This window comes from Ranitomeya variabilis, chromosome 5 (genome assembly GCF_051348905.1).
Source record: "Ranitomeya variabilis isolate aRanVar5 chromosome 5, aRanVar5.hap1, whole genome shotgun sequence".
In the NCBI taxonomy this organism is placed as follows: Eukaryota; Metazoa; Chordata; class Amphibia; order Anura; family Dendrobatidae; genus Ranitomeya; species Ranitomeya variabilis.
In genome coordinates this window covers 408,757,263-408,780,806 of record NC_135236.1, presented here as the reverse complement: position 1 = coordinate 408,780,806, position 23,544 = coordinate 408,757,263, and the positions used below count along the sequence as shown (strand labels likewise).

Sequence of the window (23,544 nt, the reverse complement as noted above, 5' to 3'; positions counted from 1 at the left end):
TTGTTGCTTATTAACTATTTTGTGCTACATAACTCTCTGGTTTAAGGGCATAAAAATTACAGGTTTGAAAATTACAAACTTGTGGCCAAATTTCTGATATTTTCATAAATAAATGCAAAAAATATTGTCCTAAATTTATCACTAAACATGAAGTACAATTTGTCATGAAAAAACATTCTCAGAATCATTGCGATCCGTTGAAGCGTTCCAGAGTTAGTGCCTCATAAAGTGACACAAAGTGGTCAGAATTGAAAAAAATTGACCTTGTCAAGAAGGTGAAAACAGGCTCTGGAGCGAAAGGGTTAATTATTTATTTTGGTGCTAATGAGCATTAGCTGAGCTGCATGTAAATCCTCCATTTCTCTCTCTCATGTTTCCTTTTTCCCTCTTTAATGTTTCGGCAATCAGTTGTATATTACCTGATAGTGTCTCAGGATGGGAACATTCCTCATATTTTATTAGTTTGCAAGAAACAATCTGGATGGCAAACAAAACATAAAACAAGTGTTGTTTTAGTAGAGAACTATTTGTCTGTTCGCATGGTCCCCCAGGACAGGTTGCTGGCTGCATAAAAATACAAGGCTGCCTATGCAGTGTCTAACTTAACGTAGATCTGTTTCCAAATGCAAGCGGTGATAAATGGAGGCTGTTGGTTGTATTATGGATACTTGGACATTTTATAGTTCTTAAATGAATATCATTCTGGCCAGCAGCAAGGAATAAAACTCCATATTAATGTAGGAAATAACAAATGAAACAGCTGGTAGGCTGAAGAGAAAACGCGTGGAAACACCAACAGAAACTCTTTCAGCTTCTAAATCAATATATTTTTAAGCAACCAATGTGAAAACATAAACTGCAAATAAAAATAAGACCGTATATCCAGAATTATGAATTTATGAAGAGTGTAAAAAATCTTAATATTGTTGGCACAGTCTTAATATTTCACGTATTACCATAGTATGACTTGTCTACCAATATGAAACAGAACAAAGTGGAATATTTTCATATTTGCTGGATTTTAGTATTATATTTCTGAAAAATAAAACTGAATAGCAAAATGACAAACCCATAATTCTGCCATCCCAGACACAATATTTTTGACCTTACATAGAAATCAAGATTGATATGTGCATCAGCCCTATTGGTTAACTCTGCTTAAGTAGTAAGAGTAAGGGTTCGTGCACATGGCTGATTTTCTCGTACGAGTGCTATCTATGGTTTTCACGGATAGCACTCGTACCTATGATATTCTATGAGGCTGCGATCATGTCCAATGCAAGTCTGCGGGTGCGTGAAAACAGTTGGATGACATTAACAATGCATATATGCATTACACGACACTTACTGTGTCAGACATGTTTTGTGCCTCATTAATCAAGTGGGAGGGGTTTAGAGAGTAAGGGCTTGGTTTTATAAAGCAAAGTGCAATAATTGCGCCAACATTTTGGCATAAATATTGGTAAAATCAAAGCCAACCAATAAATGGTTTAAACTTAGACTGGACAATGTAACACCAATTTTAGCATCCATCTATCCAGCACATGTTATAAATGTTCCTTATTGTCAGACTGTCATGATGATGTGATGATTGATTTGTGAACAAGAGTAGCCTAGATGCCTTTCTTGAAAGTTATAATATCACAGTAGATAGATGCTAGAATTCTGGATAGGGTGTATGAAAAAGGGGCATTTAGCATTCAACTAATGGGTTTTTTACTTCACTCTGCATTAACCTGGTTGGACTTGATTGATCTGTTTTTTTCTTTTTTTTTTAAACTTATAAAATATTATGTGGCCAAATGTATATATTATAAGAAACATGTCATGTGCAGCAATTTTATTTTTTTACTCTGAAATATTGCAATAACTCCGCCAATGTCAGCCAGCATGAATTATATGACAGGTTTCCTTTAAGTGTTTACTCCCTTCGAATAGCATTTTTACTTTATATTTCTGGGACTTAGTTGATATTTTGTGCTTTTTAGATAAACTTGTATTAAATTTACAGTACATCTAAATATGGTGTCCTTTTATTCAACTGCATTTGCAAATTCCACTTTGGTCACTTGCCCAGTGACAGGCATAGCAAACACCGGTGTCTGACCATTTAAACACAAAAAAGGTCTATTATGTATAGTTATATTACATTGTAGGAAGAAGAATCCAGTACAGAATATAATCCACTTGCAGTTTTTTGGAACATTAATATTTTTCTAATACAGATTTATGACCGTTTGATTTTGTTCTCCACAGCCCTTATATTATAACTGAATTCATGGGCATCAGGAATGAGAGCTTTATGAAGGTTGCAGCAGTTGGAACATGGATGGGAGACTTTGTTACAGCTTGGATGGTAAGATGTATCTTGTCATATGTCATTAAGGCATGCCAAAAAAAAATTGCATGAGTGGTTATCCCAAAAATTGCTAGACTTAAAATGCCCTTTTTGTTCTGCAATGTATGGCATATATTAATCCTTGGCATGTGTAAGCGCAGTAGGTCTCCATACTCTTCTATGAGTGCCATAATAAGGATCTTTAACCCCTTCATGATGTGTGTTGTGAATTTGCTTTTTGCTCCCTCTAGTGGTTACTAGTTTTTTGACTCTGGTTTTTCTGTCATTCCTTTTATCCGCACCTGGGTCGTTAGTTAGGGGTGTTGCTATATAAGCTCCCTGGACCTTCAGTTCAATGCCTGGCAACGTAGTTATCAGAGCTAGTCTGCTGTGCTCTTGTCTACTGATCCTGGTTCCAGTTATATCAGCTAAGTCTGCCTTTTGCTTTTTGCTATTTGTTTTGGTTTTGTATTTTTGTCCAGCTTGTTCCAAATCTATATCCTGACCTTTGCTGGAAGCTCTAGGGGGCTGGTGTTCTCCCCCCGGACCGTTAGACGGTTCGGGGGTTCTTGAATTTCCAGTGTGGATTTTGATAGGGTTTTTGTTGACCATATAAGTTACCTTTCTTTATTCTGCTATCAGTAAGCGGGCCTCTCTGTGCTAAACCTGGTTCATTTCTGTGTTTGTCATTTCCTCTTACCTCACCGTCATTATTTGTGGGGGGCTTCTATCCAGCTTTGGGGTCCCCTTCTCTGGAGGCAAGAAAGGTCTTTGTTTTCCTCTACTAGGGGTAGCTAGATTCTCCGGCTGGCGCGTGTCATCTAGAATCAACGTAGGAATGATCCCCGGCTACTTCTAGTGTTGGCGTTAGGAGTAGATATATGGTCAACCCAGTTACCACTGCCCTATGAGCTGGATTTTTGTATTCTGCAGACTTCCACGTTCCTCTGAGACCCTCGCCATTGGGGTCATAACAGATGTGGCCACAGGTTGGCTTTCATAGGAGATCTGCAAAGACAAGCACGGGGGACTTCTGCAGACCACTGGCTGTTATGCCAACTAGTGATGAGTGAGTGTACTCGTTGCTCGGGTTTTCCTGAGCACGCTCGGGTGTCCTCCGAGTATTTATGACTGCTCGGAGATTTAGTTTTCATTGCAGCAGCTGAATGATTTACAGCTACTAGCCAGGCTGAGTACATGTGGGGGTTGCCTGGTTGCTAGGGAATCCCCACATGTAATCAAGCTCGCTAATAGCTGTAAATCATTCAGCTGCCAGGATGAAAACTAAATCTCCGAGCAGTCATAAATACTCGGAGATCACCCGAGCGTGCTCAGGAAAACCTGAGCAACGAGTACGCTCGCTCATCACTAATGCCAACTCATTAGCGCCGTGCGATCATGTGACAGGGCTACTGATGGGCGGGGTTTGTAACGCATTTCTGGTAAGCACAAGTTACTTGACGCTGTGAGAGATTGACGGCAGCTTTTAACATGTCAACAGCCACAGGTTGATCGCTTTTCCACCAGCTGCTGTTAGGGGCACATGACAGCTGATCAAATCAGCTGTCATGTGCCTGAAAAGATGCATGCCCAACGCCACAGCCCACGTCAAGCGCTGGGACACATACTATGATTTATCTATTCGTCCTAGGTCGTGTAGGGGTTAAAACTCGGACATTCACGCAGTACAGCTCCATCGGTGCCATTTTCTTGCATAGCCTAAAGATAAAACGGATAAAAGCAGAAGTACACATTAACTTCAGATAGAAGACATTATGATTTGACTACTTGCAATTGAGTATATGCTTTTACTGTTATCTATAAAATAAAAATTCTCTGTAGGCCTTTATGCTCCTGATTTGTAACATAAACATGTACCAAATGGTCTCAAAAGTAACAAACAGATACATGCAAAATTCAAAGCCCAACTAATTAAAAGGCATTCATAAGACCAAGATAAATCCATAATTCATGTACACTAAAACAAAATATTTAGAACACACGCACAGGAAAAATAGAACAAGGCAAAATACCAGGCGGCCACAGTAAGCTTTATTAAAGTTAATTGCGTACAAAATGTACAACAACGAATTACATTGCAATAAGTAGAACCAGATACAGCCACAGGTAAGAAAATGTGAAAAATAAAAACCGAATAACAGAACACCCACTGCACCAGACATGCGTTTCGCATAGCAAACAGCTCTGGCAAAAATTAAGAGACCACTGCAAATTGTTCAGTTTGTCTGATTTTTCTCTATAGGTATATTTTTGAGTGAAATGTAAATTGTTTTTTTATTCTATAAACTTCTGACAACATGTCTCTGAATTTCCAATCAAGCAATGTATTTTTTTTTCTGAAAAGGAGAAATGGTCAAAATTAATATTTCAGGTTTGGTATTTATGTTTTGACTTTTAAAAATTTCTTGTATTTGTGTCTATCTAAGATTATATCTATTTAATACTTATTTAATTTGTCCTTATAATTTATTGTACTTTCTGGCATATTTTTTACAAGTCTGTCGGTGTCTGTATCTGGTTCTACTTATTACAGTTTATGTAATTCTTATACATTTTATGTCTAATTATTTTTTTACTATGGCTGGGAGCTTTAGTGTTTTTGCCTTTTTTTCTATTTTTCTGGTGCTGTTTTGTCTTTTGCGGTACATGTTTTAATATTTTGTTTTAATGTACTTTAATAAAGGATTTATCTTTTACTATACTTTTTCTTGGTCTTTTCTTCTGTTTATATTCTGATTTGTAACATGTAAATCTTTTGTCAGTAATATAAGGGTATGTTTCCACGTTCAGGAAACGCTGCGTTTTTGACGCTGCGTTTTTCCGCAGCATCAAAAACGCAGCATCCAGATGTTACAGCATAGTGGATGGGATTTCATGAAATCCAGACTCCACTATGCGTTAAAAAACGCATGCGTTTTTGCCACGAAAACGCATGGGTGGTGCGTTTTTTCGAAACGCAGCATGTTGCTACTATGAGCAAAACACGCAGGAACACCGCAGGTGACCTGCCAGTGACCTCAGGTGCAGTTTTGGTCAGGATTTTACCTGCATAAAATCCTGACCAAAGCCTTAAGCAAAACTGAACGTGGAAACATACCCTTAGGGTAATTTTACAGGAGTGCACCAATCGCCTATAATGAAAGTTGATCGATGCTTAATAATAAAAATATCTTCAGTTTTTTGCCCCATCCCGTACAATTTGCATTATTGTTGGCATCCTGAACCATTTACACAAGGAAAATGCTGCTGTCAAATTATGATGTTATCATAAATAATGTATTCAATGACAAACAAATTAGTTATCTTTTATCGTTGGAGATCTGACATTTTTATTCTGGGCAATAATGGCGAACAAACATTTTTCTGATAATTATCGGCACATAGGACATAGATTTAGTTCTATACTTAATTCTATGTGTTATTCTATACTACACTTGTAGTGTTATTTTGGCAAAAGAGAAAAGGCGACGCACATATCTGGGCGAACATGTTTCAGCAGGTATGGAAATGAGGAAATCAGTGGTGGCAGATGGACCTTATGTGCTGTCAATTCCTATACATCGGCCTTTAATTTATGTTGTGTAGTTAAGTTTATCAGATGTTCTCTTCTAGCAGGACCACAGATGGAGGAAAAGTTTAGCATAAAACTTTGGCTGCAGTTATTATTGGTCCCTATGTCAGTTGTGCAGTGGAGGGAGCTGATCTTGTCTTGTTGATTCTCCTGCAGTTACACTGATTGCTGCTATTTGATTAAAGGTTATGAAAACTAATTCTGCACAGGGAGCAGAGATCAGATGAAAGGGAACCTGCCATGTGTTCTTGCTGCATAATTTACTGCCACAAATGCCAAATTAAGCTTTTCCCCTAGAAATATTTCACTGAGTGATTTTACTTAAGAGCATATTTCATTTACTTTTGTTATTTTATATGTCACCCGTCATTTATCTTGAAATGTCCAGCTGATATACCAGGCTCTATAAAGCTGTCAACTTCAGACTTTGAAAAGCAATTCCATTTAGACTAAAGGCTCAGATTTTGTGATGATGACACGCAAGTAACTCACTGATAATTTTCAAAATTCTATGTTAGTAATGTAATAAAATAATTTTCATATGCAGTTTCAAGCATTTTGACTATGTTCCATATTAGGCAAGATCTATAACAAATGGTGCACATTTTTTAACAATAAACCCAGAGTGCAGACTGATCCATGTAATTGTTGTTCATACAAAAAGTACTTTATAAAAATTGAAGTCACAAATTGAAGTGTATTTCCAACATTTATGTAATATTTTGTGTGCAAAACCTGTATGAAGGCATACATGGCTATGCCTATGTCGTTCTGTAGTATGGAGCCATATGTACTTCATGTTTTGCTTCATGATGCCTACACTTCTGTAGGGCGTAGTATGGAAACCGAAAAGGCTCATGCCAGATAATTTTCTCGTTTTGTTAGTCATATGAATAGAAAATAATTAGTGATGAGTAGAGATGGGCGAACCCAAAAATTAAAGTTCGGTGTCAGTACTGAACACCACCAGACAGCCGCGGTTCCAATGCTGTCAAATCACAGTGTGAGCCTGCAGCTATGATCGGAGGTAAAAAGTTTCCCTCTGGTCACTGGCGTTGGCTAATAACAGCAAGAGCAGGCGACGGCTGATGGGAGTATTCATCAGCCGGCACCTGCACTGTAAATAAATAATTTAAAAAAAACTGTTCCCCTGTATTTTTAATAACCAGTCAGTCAAAACCCACAGCTGGGGTCTGCAACCCTCATCTGTCAGCTTCAGAAAGGCTGGTTATCAAGAATAGAGGGGTCCCCCACACTTTTGACAACCAGCCAATCTAAAGCAGACAGCTGGGGGCTGGAATTCTCTGGTTGGTAAGGGGCCATGGACATTGGTCCCCCCTGCCTAAATATAGCAGCCCGCAGCCGCCCAGAAAAGCTGCATCTATTAGATGTGCCAATTCTGGAGCTTTGCCCGGCTCTTCCCACTTGCCCCGCAGCAGTGGCAAGTGGAGTTGATATTTGTGGGGTTCATGTCATCTTTGTATTGTCAGGTGACATCAAGCCCAAGGATTAGAAATGAAGAAGCACCCACAGACACTTATCCATTACTAATCCTATAGTTGCATTGTAAATAAACACACAGCCAGAATAAAGTTTTGTATTTGAAATAAAACAAAACACACTTTTACTTTTTATTTAAAAATAACAAACACAGTTATACTCACCTAACCCCAATTCCATTGAATCACTTGTCCCCTGCATTCCCATCCGGGACCCTGCACGGCAGTAATCACTGCTATCCCAATGAGAAAAGTCTCAAAGTGTAGAGATGAAGTTGGATCGCCCCCAGGCGCAGGGCAGTGGGGTACTCGGTACCGGGTCCCTTCTGTCTCGGTTCTGGGGATGTCACGGTGGCCCGACCCGGTCCGTGGCCCAGCTAAGGGGCACCCAATTAAAGGTGTAGTCAGTTGTTTGTACGGTGTTCGTGACGCCACCTGTGGTATTCAGTCAGGGTGACCGACGCTGCTTAGGGGTCCTCTGGGGTGATGTTATGGCAGCTAGATGGAATACCTTCCCACAGGTGAAGTATGTCCCCAGGGCTTCCCAGTAAGGTAAATGATGATGGTGTAGGTCGCAGTAAATAACGAGGACACAGGGTTGCAGTCTCTTTACCTTTTACTGTAGACTTCAGCATCCACAATCCAGAGCACTGCTAAAAGGGCTGGCTGAATCCGGCCGGTCCGAAGGCACATCCAGAGTTCCCTTTGCAGGTGGAAATCAGTAGCCTTCCTACTTGCGCCTGTGTGTTGTAGTACCTCCCTGCTGAGCACCACGGGATAGTCCTCACAACTGTTGTGTATGTTTCTGATATTCTCTCTCTAACTCCCCCAGATGGTATGGATAGGACGACCCGTATGACGGGGTAGGCCTGGAGCTAATTTATAGGGACCCTAGAGACGCCCCTCTCCCACAATTTGCCTCCGTTGTCTTCATTAGGTTAACGGTTGGGCAGCCAACTTGGAATTAACTGTCCTGCCATAGTTTGAAGTAATGCGTAGAGCCTATTACTCCCTCGGTGTTCCGGCCACCGGCTACGCGCCTCAGAAGAATGTTGCCAATCTTAAGCAGCTCCGTAACGTTCTAGCTCTCGCTCAGTCTCTGCCAGGATCCCACCCCTGACAGGGACCTCTGTCTGCAGCTCAGATGTTCCTCCTTCTCTCCCTGTCTGCCTGACTGGTCTTCCCTGGGTCAAACCCAGTAGCGTTCTGACTAACTTCCTATCCAACCCCCAGTTTTACCCAAGTGTGAGGAGTGGCCTAATACATAGAACCCTTTGCTCTCCCTGGTGGTTGGAGTGTGAAGTGTAGTGTGTGACTGTGATACCTGGTCAGGTGAACTCCTTTAGTGCCATCAGACGTAACATCACTCCCCTTAGTGGCAGAGCGACATTACTGCAACGACCAGGACTCTGGGGCGCTGCAAATTCACTGGGAGAAATTCCTCCCATTGAACTCACCACTGAACTATGAGGTTTTTTCTCGCTGTTTAAGCGGCGATCTCACCAAGGTCACAGCAGTTCAGCTCGCTGGGGAATGCAGCCTCAGTGACCGACAGTAACCTTGATGATGTCACCGCTAGTAACTGATGCTGCACTCGCAGCAGCTCATTCATCCACATTGAAAAATGTTTATCCCCAGACATGGATTATGGCGTGGGACAGAACGACGGACAGGTGAGGGATTTTGTTGCTTTTTATTTTTGTTTTATTACAGGAGACGAGAGATTCATTGGAATGGGCATTGACTTGAGTATGGTTTAATTTAAAATAATTAAAGGAGTCTGTGTCATTCATTCATTCATTTATTCATTCATTCAATTAAAACACTTTATACTGGCTATGTGTTTATTTACAACTAGCTGAAGAGCCCGGCGTTGCCCGGGTATAGTAACTAAATGTGGTTAGTTAAAACACCTCACTTCTCTCATTTTCCCATCACGCCTCTCATTTTTCCCCTCACATCTCAATTTCCCCTCACATCTCATTTTCCCCCTCACATCTCTCGTTTTCCCCTCACTCCTCTCATTTCCCCCCTACACCTCTCATTTTCCCCTCTTCTCATTTTCCCCCTCACACCTCTCATTTTCCCCCAACACCTGTCATTTTGACCTCACACCTGTCATTTTTCGATCACTCCACTATTTTCCCCTCACTCCTCTCATTTTGCACTCACACATTTTCATGTTCACCTCACACCTCTCATTTTCCCCCTCAGTATATTCCTATATGTCATCTCCCCTGTATGTAACATATACCTGTATGTCATCTCCTGTTTATAGTATATACTTGTATGTCATCTCCTCCTGTATATAGTATATACCTGTATGTCATCTCCCCTGTATATAGTATATACCTATAAATCACCAACTGTCCAAACAATCACTTAGGGCACTTCAACCACTATACCAACACTAGTCCCATAGATATCATCCTGAGACTTAGAAGAGATCCCACAAAATTCATCTAAGATGAAAATACTTTTTATTAACAATAAATAAATGTAAAACGGTTGACATATTCCAAGATAACCGTAATAGAGGACACCATAAATCATATGGGAACCAATACTAAGCATAAATGTATAGCTACCACCAATATTTAATACGTGGTAATGAATAACAAAATTCCTAAAACAGCGGTGCCACAATATACCAGCTAAAGTTTATCCTATAAAACAATAAATGGAGATCTGCAACAAGTTTATATACCAAGGACCTTATGAGGATCAGATCTAAGTACCGAAATCAAAGTTTCAAGATACCGCAGGCCGTAATAGGCAGAAAGTATAATGGGCATAAATAGCCCTTAGCATACAAGGGGATACCACACCCCAAATAGTTGTACTACATATATAGGTATATACCTGCTGCAGAGGTTCTCCAGGCGTCCTCTCACCCTGACGCGCGTTTCGCCGCCAGCTTCTTCCAGGGGCTTCTTACATTTATTTATTGTTAATAAAAAGTATTTTCATCTTAGATTAATTTTGTGGGATCTCTTCTTAGTCTCAGGATGATATCTATGGGACTAGTGTTGGTATAGTATATACCTGTATGTCATCTCCCTTGTATATAGTATATACCTGTATGTCATCTCCCCTGTATATAGTATATACCTGTATGTCATCTCCTCCTGTATATACCTATGTGTCATCTCCTCTTGTATATAGTATATACCTGTATGTCATCTCCTCCTTTATACACCGTGTTCCAAATTATTATGCAAATTATATTTTTCTCAGATTGTCCTAAATGGTGGGTGCAAATGACATTCAGTCTAATAAGTCATCACCCGTTTAATTACAAATCGAATTTTATTGAAGAAACCTTTCAATGACAACAGTATAATCTCCAAAATGAATAAAAACTCAAAATGTACTGTTCCAAGTTATTAGGCACAGTAGAATTTCTAAACATTTAATATGTTTTGAAGAACTGAAAATGCTCATTTGTTGAATTTGCAGCATTAGGAGGTCACATTCACTGAACAAAAAAGCTATTTAACTCCAAAACATCCTAGCAGGCCAAGATTTCATGTTAGCAAAGGACCCCTTCTTTGATATCACCTTCACAGTTCTTGCAACCATTGAACTTGTGAGTTTTTGTAGAGTTTCTGCTTGTATTTCTTTGCATAAAGTCAGAATAGCCTCCCAGAGCTGCTGTTTTGATGTGAACTGCCTCCCACCCTCATAGAACTTTTGCTTGATGATACTCCAAAGGTTCTCTATAGGGTTAAGGTGAGGGGAAGATGGTGGCCACACCATGAGTTTATCTCCTTTTCTGCCCATATTAGCCAATGACTCAGAGGTATTCTTTTCAGCATGAGATGGTGCATTGTCATGCATGAAGATGATTTTTGCTCCTGAAGGCACGTTTCTGCTTTTTAGACCATGGAAGAAAGTTGTCAGTCAGAAACTCTATACAGTTTGCAGAAGTCAATTTCATACCTTCAGGAACATTAAAGGGCCCTACCAGCTGTTTCCCCATGATTCCGGCTCAAAACATGACTCCTCCACCTCCTTGCTAACGTCGCAGCCTTGTTGGGACATGTTGTCCATCCACCAACCATTCACTACTCCATCCATCTGGACCATTCAGGGTTGCTCTACACTCATCAGTAAACAAGACTGTTTGGAAATTAGTCTTCATGCATGTCTGGGCCCACTGCAACAGTTTCTGCTTGTAAACACTGTTTAGGGGTGGCCGAAAAGTAGGTTTATGCACCACAGCAAGCCTTTGAAGGATCCTACTCCTTGAGGTTCGAGGGACTCCAGAGGCACCAGCAGCTTCAAATAACTGTTTGCTGCTTTGTAATGGTATTTTGGCAGCTGCTCTCTTAATCCAATGAATTTGTCTGGCAGAAACCTTCCTCATTATGCCTTTATCTGCATGAACTCTGTCTGTGCTCTGTTTCATAGCAAGTAGGTAAACTGACTGAACAGAGAACTAGTCTGAACTGGTGCATAACCAAAAACAACTTACATAGCAAATAGATATATGGCTGCACTCAATTGTACTAAAGCAAGTGAATGTGTGATACATGAAATGTGAATAGCATGATGGCTTGTAAAATCTATGAAAAAACATACAGTATGAGATGTTTAGCACAAAATTTGGTAATCCATGAGATTACCTTGACGTTGGTGGATGGGCTCACATTTTGTGGCCAAATTTTGTGCTAAGCATCTCATGTGTTTTTCATAGATCTCACAAGCCATTATGCTATTCACATTTCATGTATCACACATTCCCTTGCTTTAGTACAATTGAGTGCAGCCATTTATCTATTTGCTATGTAAGTTGTTTTTGGTTATGCACCAGTTCAGACTAGTTCTCTGTTCAGTCAGTTTACCTACTTGCTATGTACTATTTTTTTCTAACTTGAACAACCCGCCCTTCACCATGCTGTGATTTTAATTACATCCAAACACAGTTGGTTCCGACCTTTCTATAAATGCAGGCTTTAGCATGATAATAGCCAGAGGTAAGTGTTCACACTAGGCAGTCAGATCAGGGACCTATCTGGTCCATGAGATTACCTTGACGTTGGTGGATGGGCTCACATTTTTGGCCAAATTTTGTGCTAAGCATCTCATGTGTGTTTTCATAGATTTCACAAGCCATTATGCTATTCATATTTCATGTATCACACATTCCCTTGCTTTAGTACAATTGAGTGCAACAATTTATCTATTTGCTGTGCTCTTTCAGTCACAAATCTCTTCACAGTATGATGATCAGTCTTAAGTTTTCGTGAAATATCTAATTTTTTCATACCTTGTCCAAGGCATTGCACTATTTAACGCTTTTCAGCAGCAGAGAGATCATTTTTAGTTCCCATATTGCTTGAAACCTGTGGCCTGCTTAATAATGTGGAACATTATTTTTAAGTAGTTTTACTTTAATTAGAATCACCTGGAAAACTAATTATCACATGTGTTTAAGATTGATTTCAGTGATCCATTGAGCCCTGAGACACAATACCATCCATGAGTTTATTTGAAAAACAAAACAATAAAGTCTTTGTGACACTTAAATCCAATTTGCATAATAATTTGAAACATGATGTATCGGATATACCTGTGTCATCTCCTCCTGTATATAGTATATACCTGTATGTCATCTCCCGTGTATATAGCATAAACCTGTATGTCATCTCCTCCTGTATGTAGCATACACCTGTATGACATCTCCTCCTGTAAATAGTATATACCTGTATGTCATCTCTCCTGTATATTGTATATACCTGTATGTCATCTTCTCCTGTATACAGTATATACCTGTATGTCATCTCCGCTGTATATAGTATATACCTGTGTGTCATCTCCTCCTGTATATAGTATATACCTGTATGTCATCTCCTCCTATATATAGTATATACCTGTGTGTCATCTCCTCCTGTATTAGACCTCATTCACACATTATTTGGTCAGTATTTTTACCTCAGTATTTATAAAGCTTGGAGTAAAACAATCAGAGGAAAAGTATATTAGAAACACGTCACCACTTCTGTATTTTTCTCCCACTCATGCTTTTGGCTTATAAATACTGAGGTAAAATACTGACTAAACACTGAACATGGGAATGTGGCCTTATACACAGCCTCCACCTGCAGCGCCTCACTCTTCTCTATACACAGCCTCATACTGCAGCAGCTCCTCACTTATCTCATTTTCCCCCTCACATCTCTATCCATGAGGCTCCTCCCTTTCCCTTGACGTCACAACTCACAGGAGAAACTCCATTCTAGACATGACGGAGCTAGATGTGGCCTGTTCCTGCCGTGCACTGATAGGGCTAAATGGAGTGGGTGTGGCTCAATACATACAGACACACACATACATACACTCAACTTTATATATATATACTGTCTATACATATCTATATCTATATATATATAGATAGATAGATAGATATAACTATATGATTAGTAATGGATAGGTGTCTTATAGATGCCTCTCCATTATTAACCCCTTCGTGCCATGCGCCGTACTAGTACGGCGCTGCCGGCACTGCATTAGTGCCAGCCGCAGTACTAGTATGGCGCATCGATTACCGCGGTCTCGAGCTGAGCGCCGCGGTGATCGGGTGTGGGTGTCAGCTGTATATGACAGCTGACACCCCGCAGCAATGCCCACGATCGGCGCTGTCGCGGATCGCGGGCATTTAACCCCTCTGATGCCGCTGTCAATAGTGACAGCGGCATAGAGGGGGATCGCGCAGGGACGGGGGCTCCCTGCGCTCTTCCACCGGAGCAGCGCGATGAGATCGCGCTGCTCCGGTGACCTGGAAGGAGTCCCCGGATCCAAGATGGCCGTGGGACTCCTTCCGGGTCATGAGATGACCCTGCTTGCCGGCATCTGCTGAGAATTCCTCATAGCAGGCGCCGGCAAGCCTCTGCAATGTGCCTGTCACATCGGTGATCTGACAGAGTGCTGTGCACACTGTCAGATCACTGATCTGTGATGTCCCCCCTGGGACAAAGTAAAAAAAAAAAATTTCCACATGTGTAAAAAAAAAAAAAAAAAATTCCTAAATAAAGAAAAAAAATATATATATATTCCCATAAATACATTTCTTTATCTAAATAAAAAAAAACACACAATAAAAGTACACATATTTAGTATCGCCGCGTCCGTAACGACCCCACCTATAAAACTATATCACTAGTTAACCCCTTCAGTGAACACCGTAAAAAAAAAAAAAAAAACTAAGCAAAAAACAACGCTTTATTCTCATACCGCCAAACAAAAAGTGGAATAACACGCGATCAAAAGGACGGATATAAATAACCATGGTACCGCTGAAAACGTCATCTTGTCCCGCAAAAAAAAAGCCACCATACAGCATCATCAGCAGAAAAATAAAAAAGTTATAGCTCTCAGAATAAAGCGATGCAAAAACAATTATTTTTTTATATAAAATAGTTTTTATTGTGTAAAAGCGCCAAAACATAAAAAAATTACATAAATGAGGTATCGCTGTAATCATACTGACCCGAAGAATAAAACTGCTTTATCCTTTCTACCAAACGCGGAAAGGTATAAACGCCCCCCCTAAAAGAATTTCAGGAATTGCTGATTTTTGTTCATTCCGCCTCCCAAAAATCGGAATAAAAAGCGATCAAAAAATGTCATGTACCCGAAAATGGTACCAGTAAAAACGACAACTCGTCCCGCAAAAAACAAGATCTCACATGACTCTGTGGGCCAAAATATGGATAAATTATAGCTCTCAAAATGTGGTGATGCAAAAACTATTTTTTGCAATAAAAAGCGTCTTTTAGTGTGTGACGGCTGCCAACCATAAAAATCCGCCCAAAAAATGCTATAAAAGTAAATCAAATCCCCCTTCATCACCCCCTTAGTTAGGGAAAAATAATAAAATTTAAAAAAATATATTTATTTCTCTTTTCCCGTTAGGCTACTTTCACACTAGCGTCGGTACGGGGCCGTCGCGCTGCGTCGGCCCGACATACCGACGCATACTGTGCAAGCGCCGCACAACGGGGGCAGCGGATGCTGTTTTTCCACGCATCCGCTGCCCCATTGTGAGGTGCGGGGAGGTGGGGGCGGAGTTCCAGCCGCGCATGCGCGGTCGGAAATGGTGGCCCGTCGGCACAAAAAAAGTTACATGTAATGTTTTTTGCTGCCGGCGGTCCGCCACAACACGACGCAACCGTCGCACGACGCTTGCGACGTGTGTCAATACGTCGCTAATGTTAGTCTATGGGGAAAAAAACGCATCCTGCAGATGACTTTGCAGGATACGTTTTTTCGCCAAAACGACGCATTGTGACGTATGCAAAAAAAACGCTAGTGTGAAAGTAGCGCTAGGGTTAGGACTAGGGTTAGGGTTGGGGCTAGGGTTAGGGCTAGGGTTAGGACTAGGGTTAGGGTTGGGGTTAGGGTTTCAGTTAGAATTGGGGAGTTTTCACTGTTTAGGCACATCAGGGGCTCTCCAAACGCGACATGGCGTCCGATCTCAACGCGTTTGTTTGCGTTAAAAATGCATGCGTTTTTATAGAAAAAAACCCGAACACACACTGAAAAGTCACCCACCACCATCAAGGTGATAAAGGGATCCAAACCCTAACCCTACCCCTAAACTCACCCCTAAACGTTTAATGAACATTTTCTGACAGTCATAGTGCCACGTATTTCAGTGCCACGTATTTCAGTGCCACGATATTTCAGTGCCACGATATTTCAGTGCCACGTATTTCAGTGCCACGTCTTTCAGTGCCACGATATTTCAGTGCCACGTCTTTCAGTGTCACGATATTTCAGTGCCACGATATTTCAGTGCCACGTATTTAATTGCCACGATATTTCAGTGAAATACGTGGCACTGAAATATCGTGGCATTTACGTGAAATACGTGGCACTTATATACGTGGCACTTATATACGTGGCACTTATATACATGGCACTTATATACGTGGCACTTATATATGTGGCCACTGAAATATGGCACTTATATATACGTATATACGTATATAAACGTATTTCAGTGCCACGTACTTCAGGTTAGGGTTAGGGGTAGGGTTAGGGGTAGGGTTAGGCTTAGGGTTTTTTGGTTTTTTCTTGTTTTCTTGTGTTTTTCTATAAAAACGCATGCGTCTAAAAAACGCATGCGTTTTACCGCGTTTACATGCGTTTTTTCACACATGCATTTTTTAAAAAAACGCATGCAGATAAAAACGCAAGTGTGAAACCAGCCTTACCCTTGGGAAAATAAAAACATGGGGGCTAAAATATAATTTTCGTGGAAAAAAATATATTTTTTTATTTTCGCGGCTCTGCGTTATAAACTGTAGTGAAGCACTTGGGGGTTCAAAGTTCTCACAACACATCTAGATAAGTTCCGTGGGGGGTCTAGTTTCCAATATGGGGTCACTTGTGGGGGGTTTCTACTGTTTAGGTACATCAGGGGCTCTGCAAATGCAACATGACACCTGCAGACCAATCCATCTAAGTCTGCATTTCAAACGGCGCTCCTTCCCTTCCGAGCTCTGCCGTGCGCCTAAACAGTGGTTCCCCCCAATGTATGGGGTATCAGCGTACTCAGGACAAATTGGACAATAACTTTTGTGGTCCAATTTCTCCTGTTACCCTTGGGGAAAAAAAATTGCGGGCTAAAACATCATTTTGTGGAAAGAAAAAAAGATTTTTTAATTTTCACAGCGCTACATTCTAAACTTTAGTGAAACAACTGGGGGTTAAAAGTGCTCACCACACATCTAGATAAGTTCCTTAGGGGGTCTTCTTTCCTAAATGGTGTCACTTGTGGGGGTTTCCACTGTTTAGGCACGTCAGGGGCTCTCCAAACACGACATGGGTTCCGATCTCAATTCCAGCCAATTTTGCATTGAAAAGTCAAATGGCGCTCCTTCCCTTCCGAGCTCTGCCATGCACCCAAACAGTGGTTTATCCCCATATATGAAGTATCAGCGTACTCAGGACAAATTGCACAACAACTTTTGGGGTCCAATTTATCCTGCTACCCTTGGGAAAATAAAAAATTTGGGGCAAAAAGATCATTTTTTGTGAAAATTAATAATTTTTTTTTATGGCTCTACATTATAAACTTCTGTGAAGCACTTGGAGGTTCAAAGTGCTCACCGCACATCTAGATTAGTTCCTTAGAGGGTCTACTTTCCAAAATGGTGTCACTTGTGGGGGTTTCCACTGTTTAGGCACATCAGGGGCTCTCCAAACACGACATGGGTTCCGATCTCAATTCCAGCCAATTTTGCATTGAAAAGTCAAATGGCACTCCTTCCCTTCCGAGCTCTGCCATGCGCCCAAACAGTGGTTTATCCCCATATATGAAGTATCAGCGTACTCAGGACAAATTGCACAACAACTTTTGGGGTCCAATTTATCCTGCTACCCTTGGGAAAATAAAAAATTTGGGGCAAAAAGATCATTTTTTGTGAAAATTAATAATTTTTTTTTATGGCTCTACATTATAAACTTCTGTGAAGCACTTGGAGGTTCAAAGTGCTCACCACACATCTAGATTAGTTCCTTAGAGGGTCTACTTTCCAAAATGGTGTCACTTGTGGGGGTTTCCACTGTTTAGGCACATCAGGGGCTCTCCAAACACGACATGGGTTCCGATCTCAATTCCAGCCAATTTTGCATTGAAAAGTCAAATGGCACTCCTTCCCTTCCGAGCTCTGCCATGCGCCCAAACAGTGGTTTATCCCCATATATGAAGTATCAGCGTACTCAGGACAAATTGCACAACAACTTTTGGGGTCCAATTTATCCTGCTACCCTTGGGAAAATAAAAAATTTGGGGCAAAAAGATCATTTTTTGTGAAAATTAATATTAACTTTTTTTTACGGCTCTACATTATAAACTTCTGTGAAGCACTTGGAGGTTCAAAGTGCTCACCACACATCTAGATTAGTTCCTTAGAGGGTCTACTTTCCAAAATGGTGTCACTTGTGGGGGTTTCCACTGTTTAGGCACGTCAGGGGCTCTCCAAACACGACATGGGTTCCGATCTCAATTCCAGCCAATTTTGCATTGAAAAGTCAAATGGCGCTCCTTCCCTTCCGAGCTCTGCCATGTGCCCAATCAATGGTTTACCCCAACATGTGGGGTATCGGCGTACTCAGGACAAATTGTACAACAACTTTTTTGGTCCAATTTCTCCTGTTACCCTTGGTAAAATAAAACAAATTGGATCTGAAGTAAAAATTTTGTGAAAAAAAAGTTAAATGTTCAATTTTTTTTAAACATTCCAAAAATTCCTGTGAAGCACCTGAAGGGTTAATAAACTTTTTGAATGTGGTTTTGAGTACCTTGAGGGGTGCAGTTTTTAGAATGGTGTCACTTTTGGGCATTTTCTGTCATATAGACCCCTCAAAGTCACTTCAAGTGTGAGGTGGTCCATAAAAAAAATGGTTTTGCAAATTTTGTTGCAAAAATGAGAAATCGCTGGTCAACTTTTAACCCTTATAACTCTCTAACAAAAAAAAATTATGTTTCCAAAATTGTGCTGATGTAAAGCAGACATGTGGGAAATGTTGTTTATTAACTATATTATGTGATATAACTCTCTAATTTAAGGGCATAAAAACAAAAAATTTGAAAATTGCTAAATTTTAATAATTTTCGACAAATTTCTGTTTTTTTCACAAATAAATGCAAGTCATATCGAAGAAGTTTTACCACTATCATAAAGTACAATATGTCACGAGAAAACAGTCTCAGAATCACCAGGATCCGTTGAAGCGTTTCAGAGTTATGACCTCATAAAGTGACAGTGGTCAGAATTGTAAAAATTGGCCGTGTCACTTAGGTGAAAACAGGCTTTGGGGTGAAGGGGTTAAGCCATAGGCTTGATGTAACCAGGCAATACACAGGTGATATCAACACCACAGATATGAACTCCACTTGCCACAGCTACAGAAAAAGTGGGAAGAGCCAGGCAAAGTGCCAGAATTGGCGCATCTATTAGCCTTTTTTGGGCGGCTGCAAGCTGCTATTTTTTTGGCTGAGGGGGGGCAATGTCCGTGGCCCCTTACCAGCCTGAGTATACCAGCCCCCAGCCATCTGATTCAGCTGTCTGCTTTAGCTTGGTTGGTTGTCAAAAATTATGGAAAGCCCACGCCATTTTTTTTTTTTAAAGTAGGAGCTATCGGATCTCTATACACACTGATAGCTACTACTGAGCAGGCGCAGTGGGCGCCATTTTCAAATTGAGTTTTTTGTTTCTTAATTAAATAAGCAAAAGGGATTAAGTGCACAGTAAACATGTGATTATGCTGTAGCGCAGGTGACACAGTATTTGTACAGAACTTAGACTTTTTTTATGACAATTGAGGCTCAACTTAACAATTTAATTCTGACACCAATCAATTACAAGATTGTGAATAAGCAGCCATAAATACCCCAGCAGGTTAATCCTAGAAGACAAAACAGGAAATGGATTCAGAGTGAAGTACTTTCACTGTAATTGTGAATTCCAGTTACCCATTTAATGAAGTTCTGAAGTAGCGATGTTTTGTCAATACCAAAAATTTTAATGGGTTTGTCCAGACTAAATGTCCCTAATCCTAATTTTAGAACCAGTTCCAAATCAATAAAGTTAGCTGCAGAACCACAGTCAATGAAAGCAAATGCTGGCAATCCCTGGTTCATGAAGGACAAAACTGTATTAAACAGTTCTTTCTTTATCTGATGAGAAAATATGTACCTGAAAGTCTGGGTGACTCTTCCACAATCACCCAGACTAAGGCATTTTTCTAATGGCTTGTCCGCTTGAGGACGAGTTGGACAGTGCTTTTAAAAATGTCCTGTGGGACCAGAGTATAGACAGAGTCCAAGATTTTGTCTATGTCTTTTCTCCACAGCATTAAAACTGGCAACTGCAACCTTCAATTGTTCCACCTCAGGTAAATGGATATGCTCCAGGGAAGTATAACAGGCACCCTGCTGCTTACCATGTTTCTCACTGATTCTGCGGTCCATCTGTATGGCCTTGGTTACGGCCTCCGCCAAAAAACAAGGGGACTCATGAAGAACCAGAGAGTCCTTCAGAGTCTCGGAAAGACCTTTGCGGAACTGGCACCTGAGAGCTGCATCATTCCATAGAACCTCAGTGAACCATTGCTGAAATTTGATGCGGTTGTCCTCAGCATAGCAGCCACCCCAGTGCCAGGTTCATGATCTTTGCCTCAGCGACCTGGATCCTGTCCAGTTAGTCATAGATTAAACTCTAAAAAGGTGTCAACAGAAGACTATTTTGAAGCTTGTGGGGACAAAGATGCCCAGACCCAAGGCCTCCCTTGCAGTAGAGACATGGTTATCCACACCCACTAGGACTCATCCCCTGGAAACTTAGGTTGCAGGGTAAAAAATAGCCTACAGCTCTCCCTGAACATGCTAAACTGTTTTTTCTCTGCCAAAAAATTATCAAGGAGGGACAATCGATTCGGCAGAGACCAATTGTACTTCAGAAGGTACAAACATCACAGCCACTGTTGGAAGTGGAGAGCTATGGAACGTTTTCATCAAACTAAATATCTGACACAGCAACTGTTATTGTGACGATTCAAGGCACTGGTATTGCTTAGTCATGTCCAAAATCATTTGCATCACATACGCCATCTGTTCACAGGATGTGAAAACAGGATCCATACTGATGTAAAAGACAAATGGATAGGCTAATTGTAATGTGACTGAGCCACTTCTCAGAGACAAGCCGGTAATCAGGGAAGTGTAGGCATCTGAGGTCAAGAGACAGGAGGGTACATCATAAATGAGGGAAGAGAAAAAGGCATAGTCAAGTCACAGTCAGAGGTCAGATTTCCAAGAAGGTAGCAGATCAGGACAAAGGGACTAGGCAAACAGATCGTCAAAGGAAAGTTCCACAGATGAGCAGCAAAGATCAGAATATAAGAACTCAGTGGACAGAGAAAACATACACCACAAGCTAAGCTACACCTGGCAATGTTCTAATTATTTCCAGCCAGGTAATCACCTGGAACAGGTGGCATCTGGAGAAAACCCCACAGGAGCGGCCAGATTGGACAGCAGAACTGTCAGTCACAATACTGATAGCTCAGCCAGCCCCTGCCTCAGATTGGGTAGCTGAGCTGTCACTCACAGCATCCTTAGAACATTGTAAGTAGTGGAAACAATGTGCCCTTTTTAGCACATTAAGAGTTTTTTTTCTAAATTTGTTGATGGGGTGACTAGAAGGATCATGTAATAGTAAATACTGTTTATAAAAGCAAATGTCTATCGAGTTCAACATATGACATTGCGGGCTTTTGATCATTGCTATGGCAACCTGAGGACCAGCTACTATGGCCTATTTAGACTATGCCAGCAGTATGGTCTAAGAGGCTTCTGTCATTGTAACACTGACAGGTATTAAGTATTGCAATACTGTTGCACTGCAAGGTATTATATCAGCGATCTGAGTAATAATAGTGAATGTCCCATGTAGGACCTAAATAAAAACATTAAAATTACATTACATTTCCATTGTATTTTAGGCAAAAAAGTATTTTTTTTACATTTTAAAAATTACAAAAAAGAAAATGGGCCAATGCAATAGTTTGGGGCAACAAATTGTCTATATGCTGGTGCAATTTTCAGCTGTACACCACAGTTGTGCCCATGTAGTCGAATAGCTACAGTGCAATAATGACATCAAGATAGAACTGCCCATCCCTTTGTTTTATCCTTGTGCAGCTCATAAGCTGTCATTTCCATTCACTTCCTGTGCAGTCAGATCAGCATGGTCTGACAGGAAGCATCATACATGCGTTGGGATAGTGCCATGAACCCTGGACACTTGTTTGGCTTGAGTTTGACTAGTCGAGAGCTTAATAAAAGAGCCACACTGTTATCATCCTTGATTTATTGGCACACTCAAGAATACACCTTGCATATATAGCCCTGATTATTCATTATTCAAATACTTTGAAACTGGCGGAAAGGAGAGATCTTAAGATTTATATTAAAGACCAAGCCCCTGGCAATGAATCTCTGGAATAAAGTCATTTTGCCACTTCTCAGGGATGGAGAGAGAATCCTGAGTTTGAGCTCAGAACATTTCTACAATACATCAGTAAAGAAACCTGTCACCTCGAGTAATGCTATTTACCTGCAGATATAGGGTTAATCTCCATGTAAATAGCATTTAAATACTGTGTAGCCAAATTACTGGAAGTGCAGCTAGAGGGAGAAAATAAAGTGATATTCTATCTGCAGCTGATTCGCTCCAAGTCATCAGGGCGGTGCAGGGAGCGGTCACGGTCACTGCTCATTAGAGTGAACATAAAGTAATCAGTCCCCAGGACTTTGATTGACATTCTGCTCTGTAGTGTATGTGTGGAGTATGTGTGCAGAGCAGGCTGTCAGTGTATGTGCCGCGCTCAATGTGTAGTGATGGTGACTGTAACGGCCCTCTGCCTCCCCAAAATGACTGGAAGAAAGTGGCTACAAGGAGAATAAAAAGTAATTTTCTTCCAGTATACTCGTTACACAGCGTTTCAATGCCATTTACCTGCAGATTACCACTATATTTTTAGATAACTAAATGTTGTTGTAACGTATGTAGTTCGATATCACCATCGGCCACCTGAACCTTACATTAATTTATAATACCTGCAGGCTGTTATTTAAGCTAATTTATGTTTTCATGTATATATTTTAAAGTAAAAATAAACCCTCATCGTTATTCCCAAGTTTTTATAAAAGCTGCCACATTGATGACAGTTTGTAGCAGAAACCACTGACAAGCTGTAATTGCATTGACACTGTAATAGTAGTTAAAGATTTGTAGACTGAATGTGCTTTGACTTTAAATTATGTATTTCCCATCCTGTCAAATGATCATAATGCACCTTATAACATTTCTCTCAGAATGATTATATGAATTATGTGACCTGGCCTGACAGTAAATTCATTGGGCCTTTTCAAAGGCATAAGTGCGATAACTTGTCTGTTGTAGGATTTTATATTTTAGAAAAAAAAAATATAGCACAGTTTCATATTATAAGGAATGACACTAGATTTGGTCACAATGCATGAAGTGGTGGATATGTTCTCAGTTCACTCATGAAGACAATACTCCATATAAATTAGT

General features: G+C 40.5%; 1 protein-coding gene across 2 annotated transcripts in view; it reads left to right on the top strand.

Annotated features, from left to right (window-relative positions):
* The window catches only part of TMEM117 (transmembrane protein 117), a 606,553-nt gene that overhangs the window by 327,924 nt on the left and 255,085 nt on the right, over positions 1–23,544 (top strand). For both annotated transcript variants that reach the window (XM_077265138.1, XM_077265137.1), the window contains exon 4: positions 2,257–2,356. In XM_077265138.1, the coding sequence (XP_077121253.1) occupies positions 2,257–2,356 (100 nt within the window). The remainder of the gene's footprint in view (positions 1–2,256; positions 2,357–23,544) is intronic.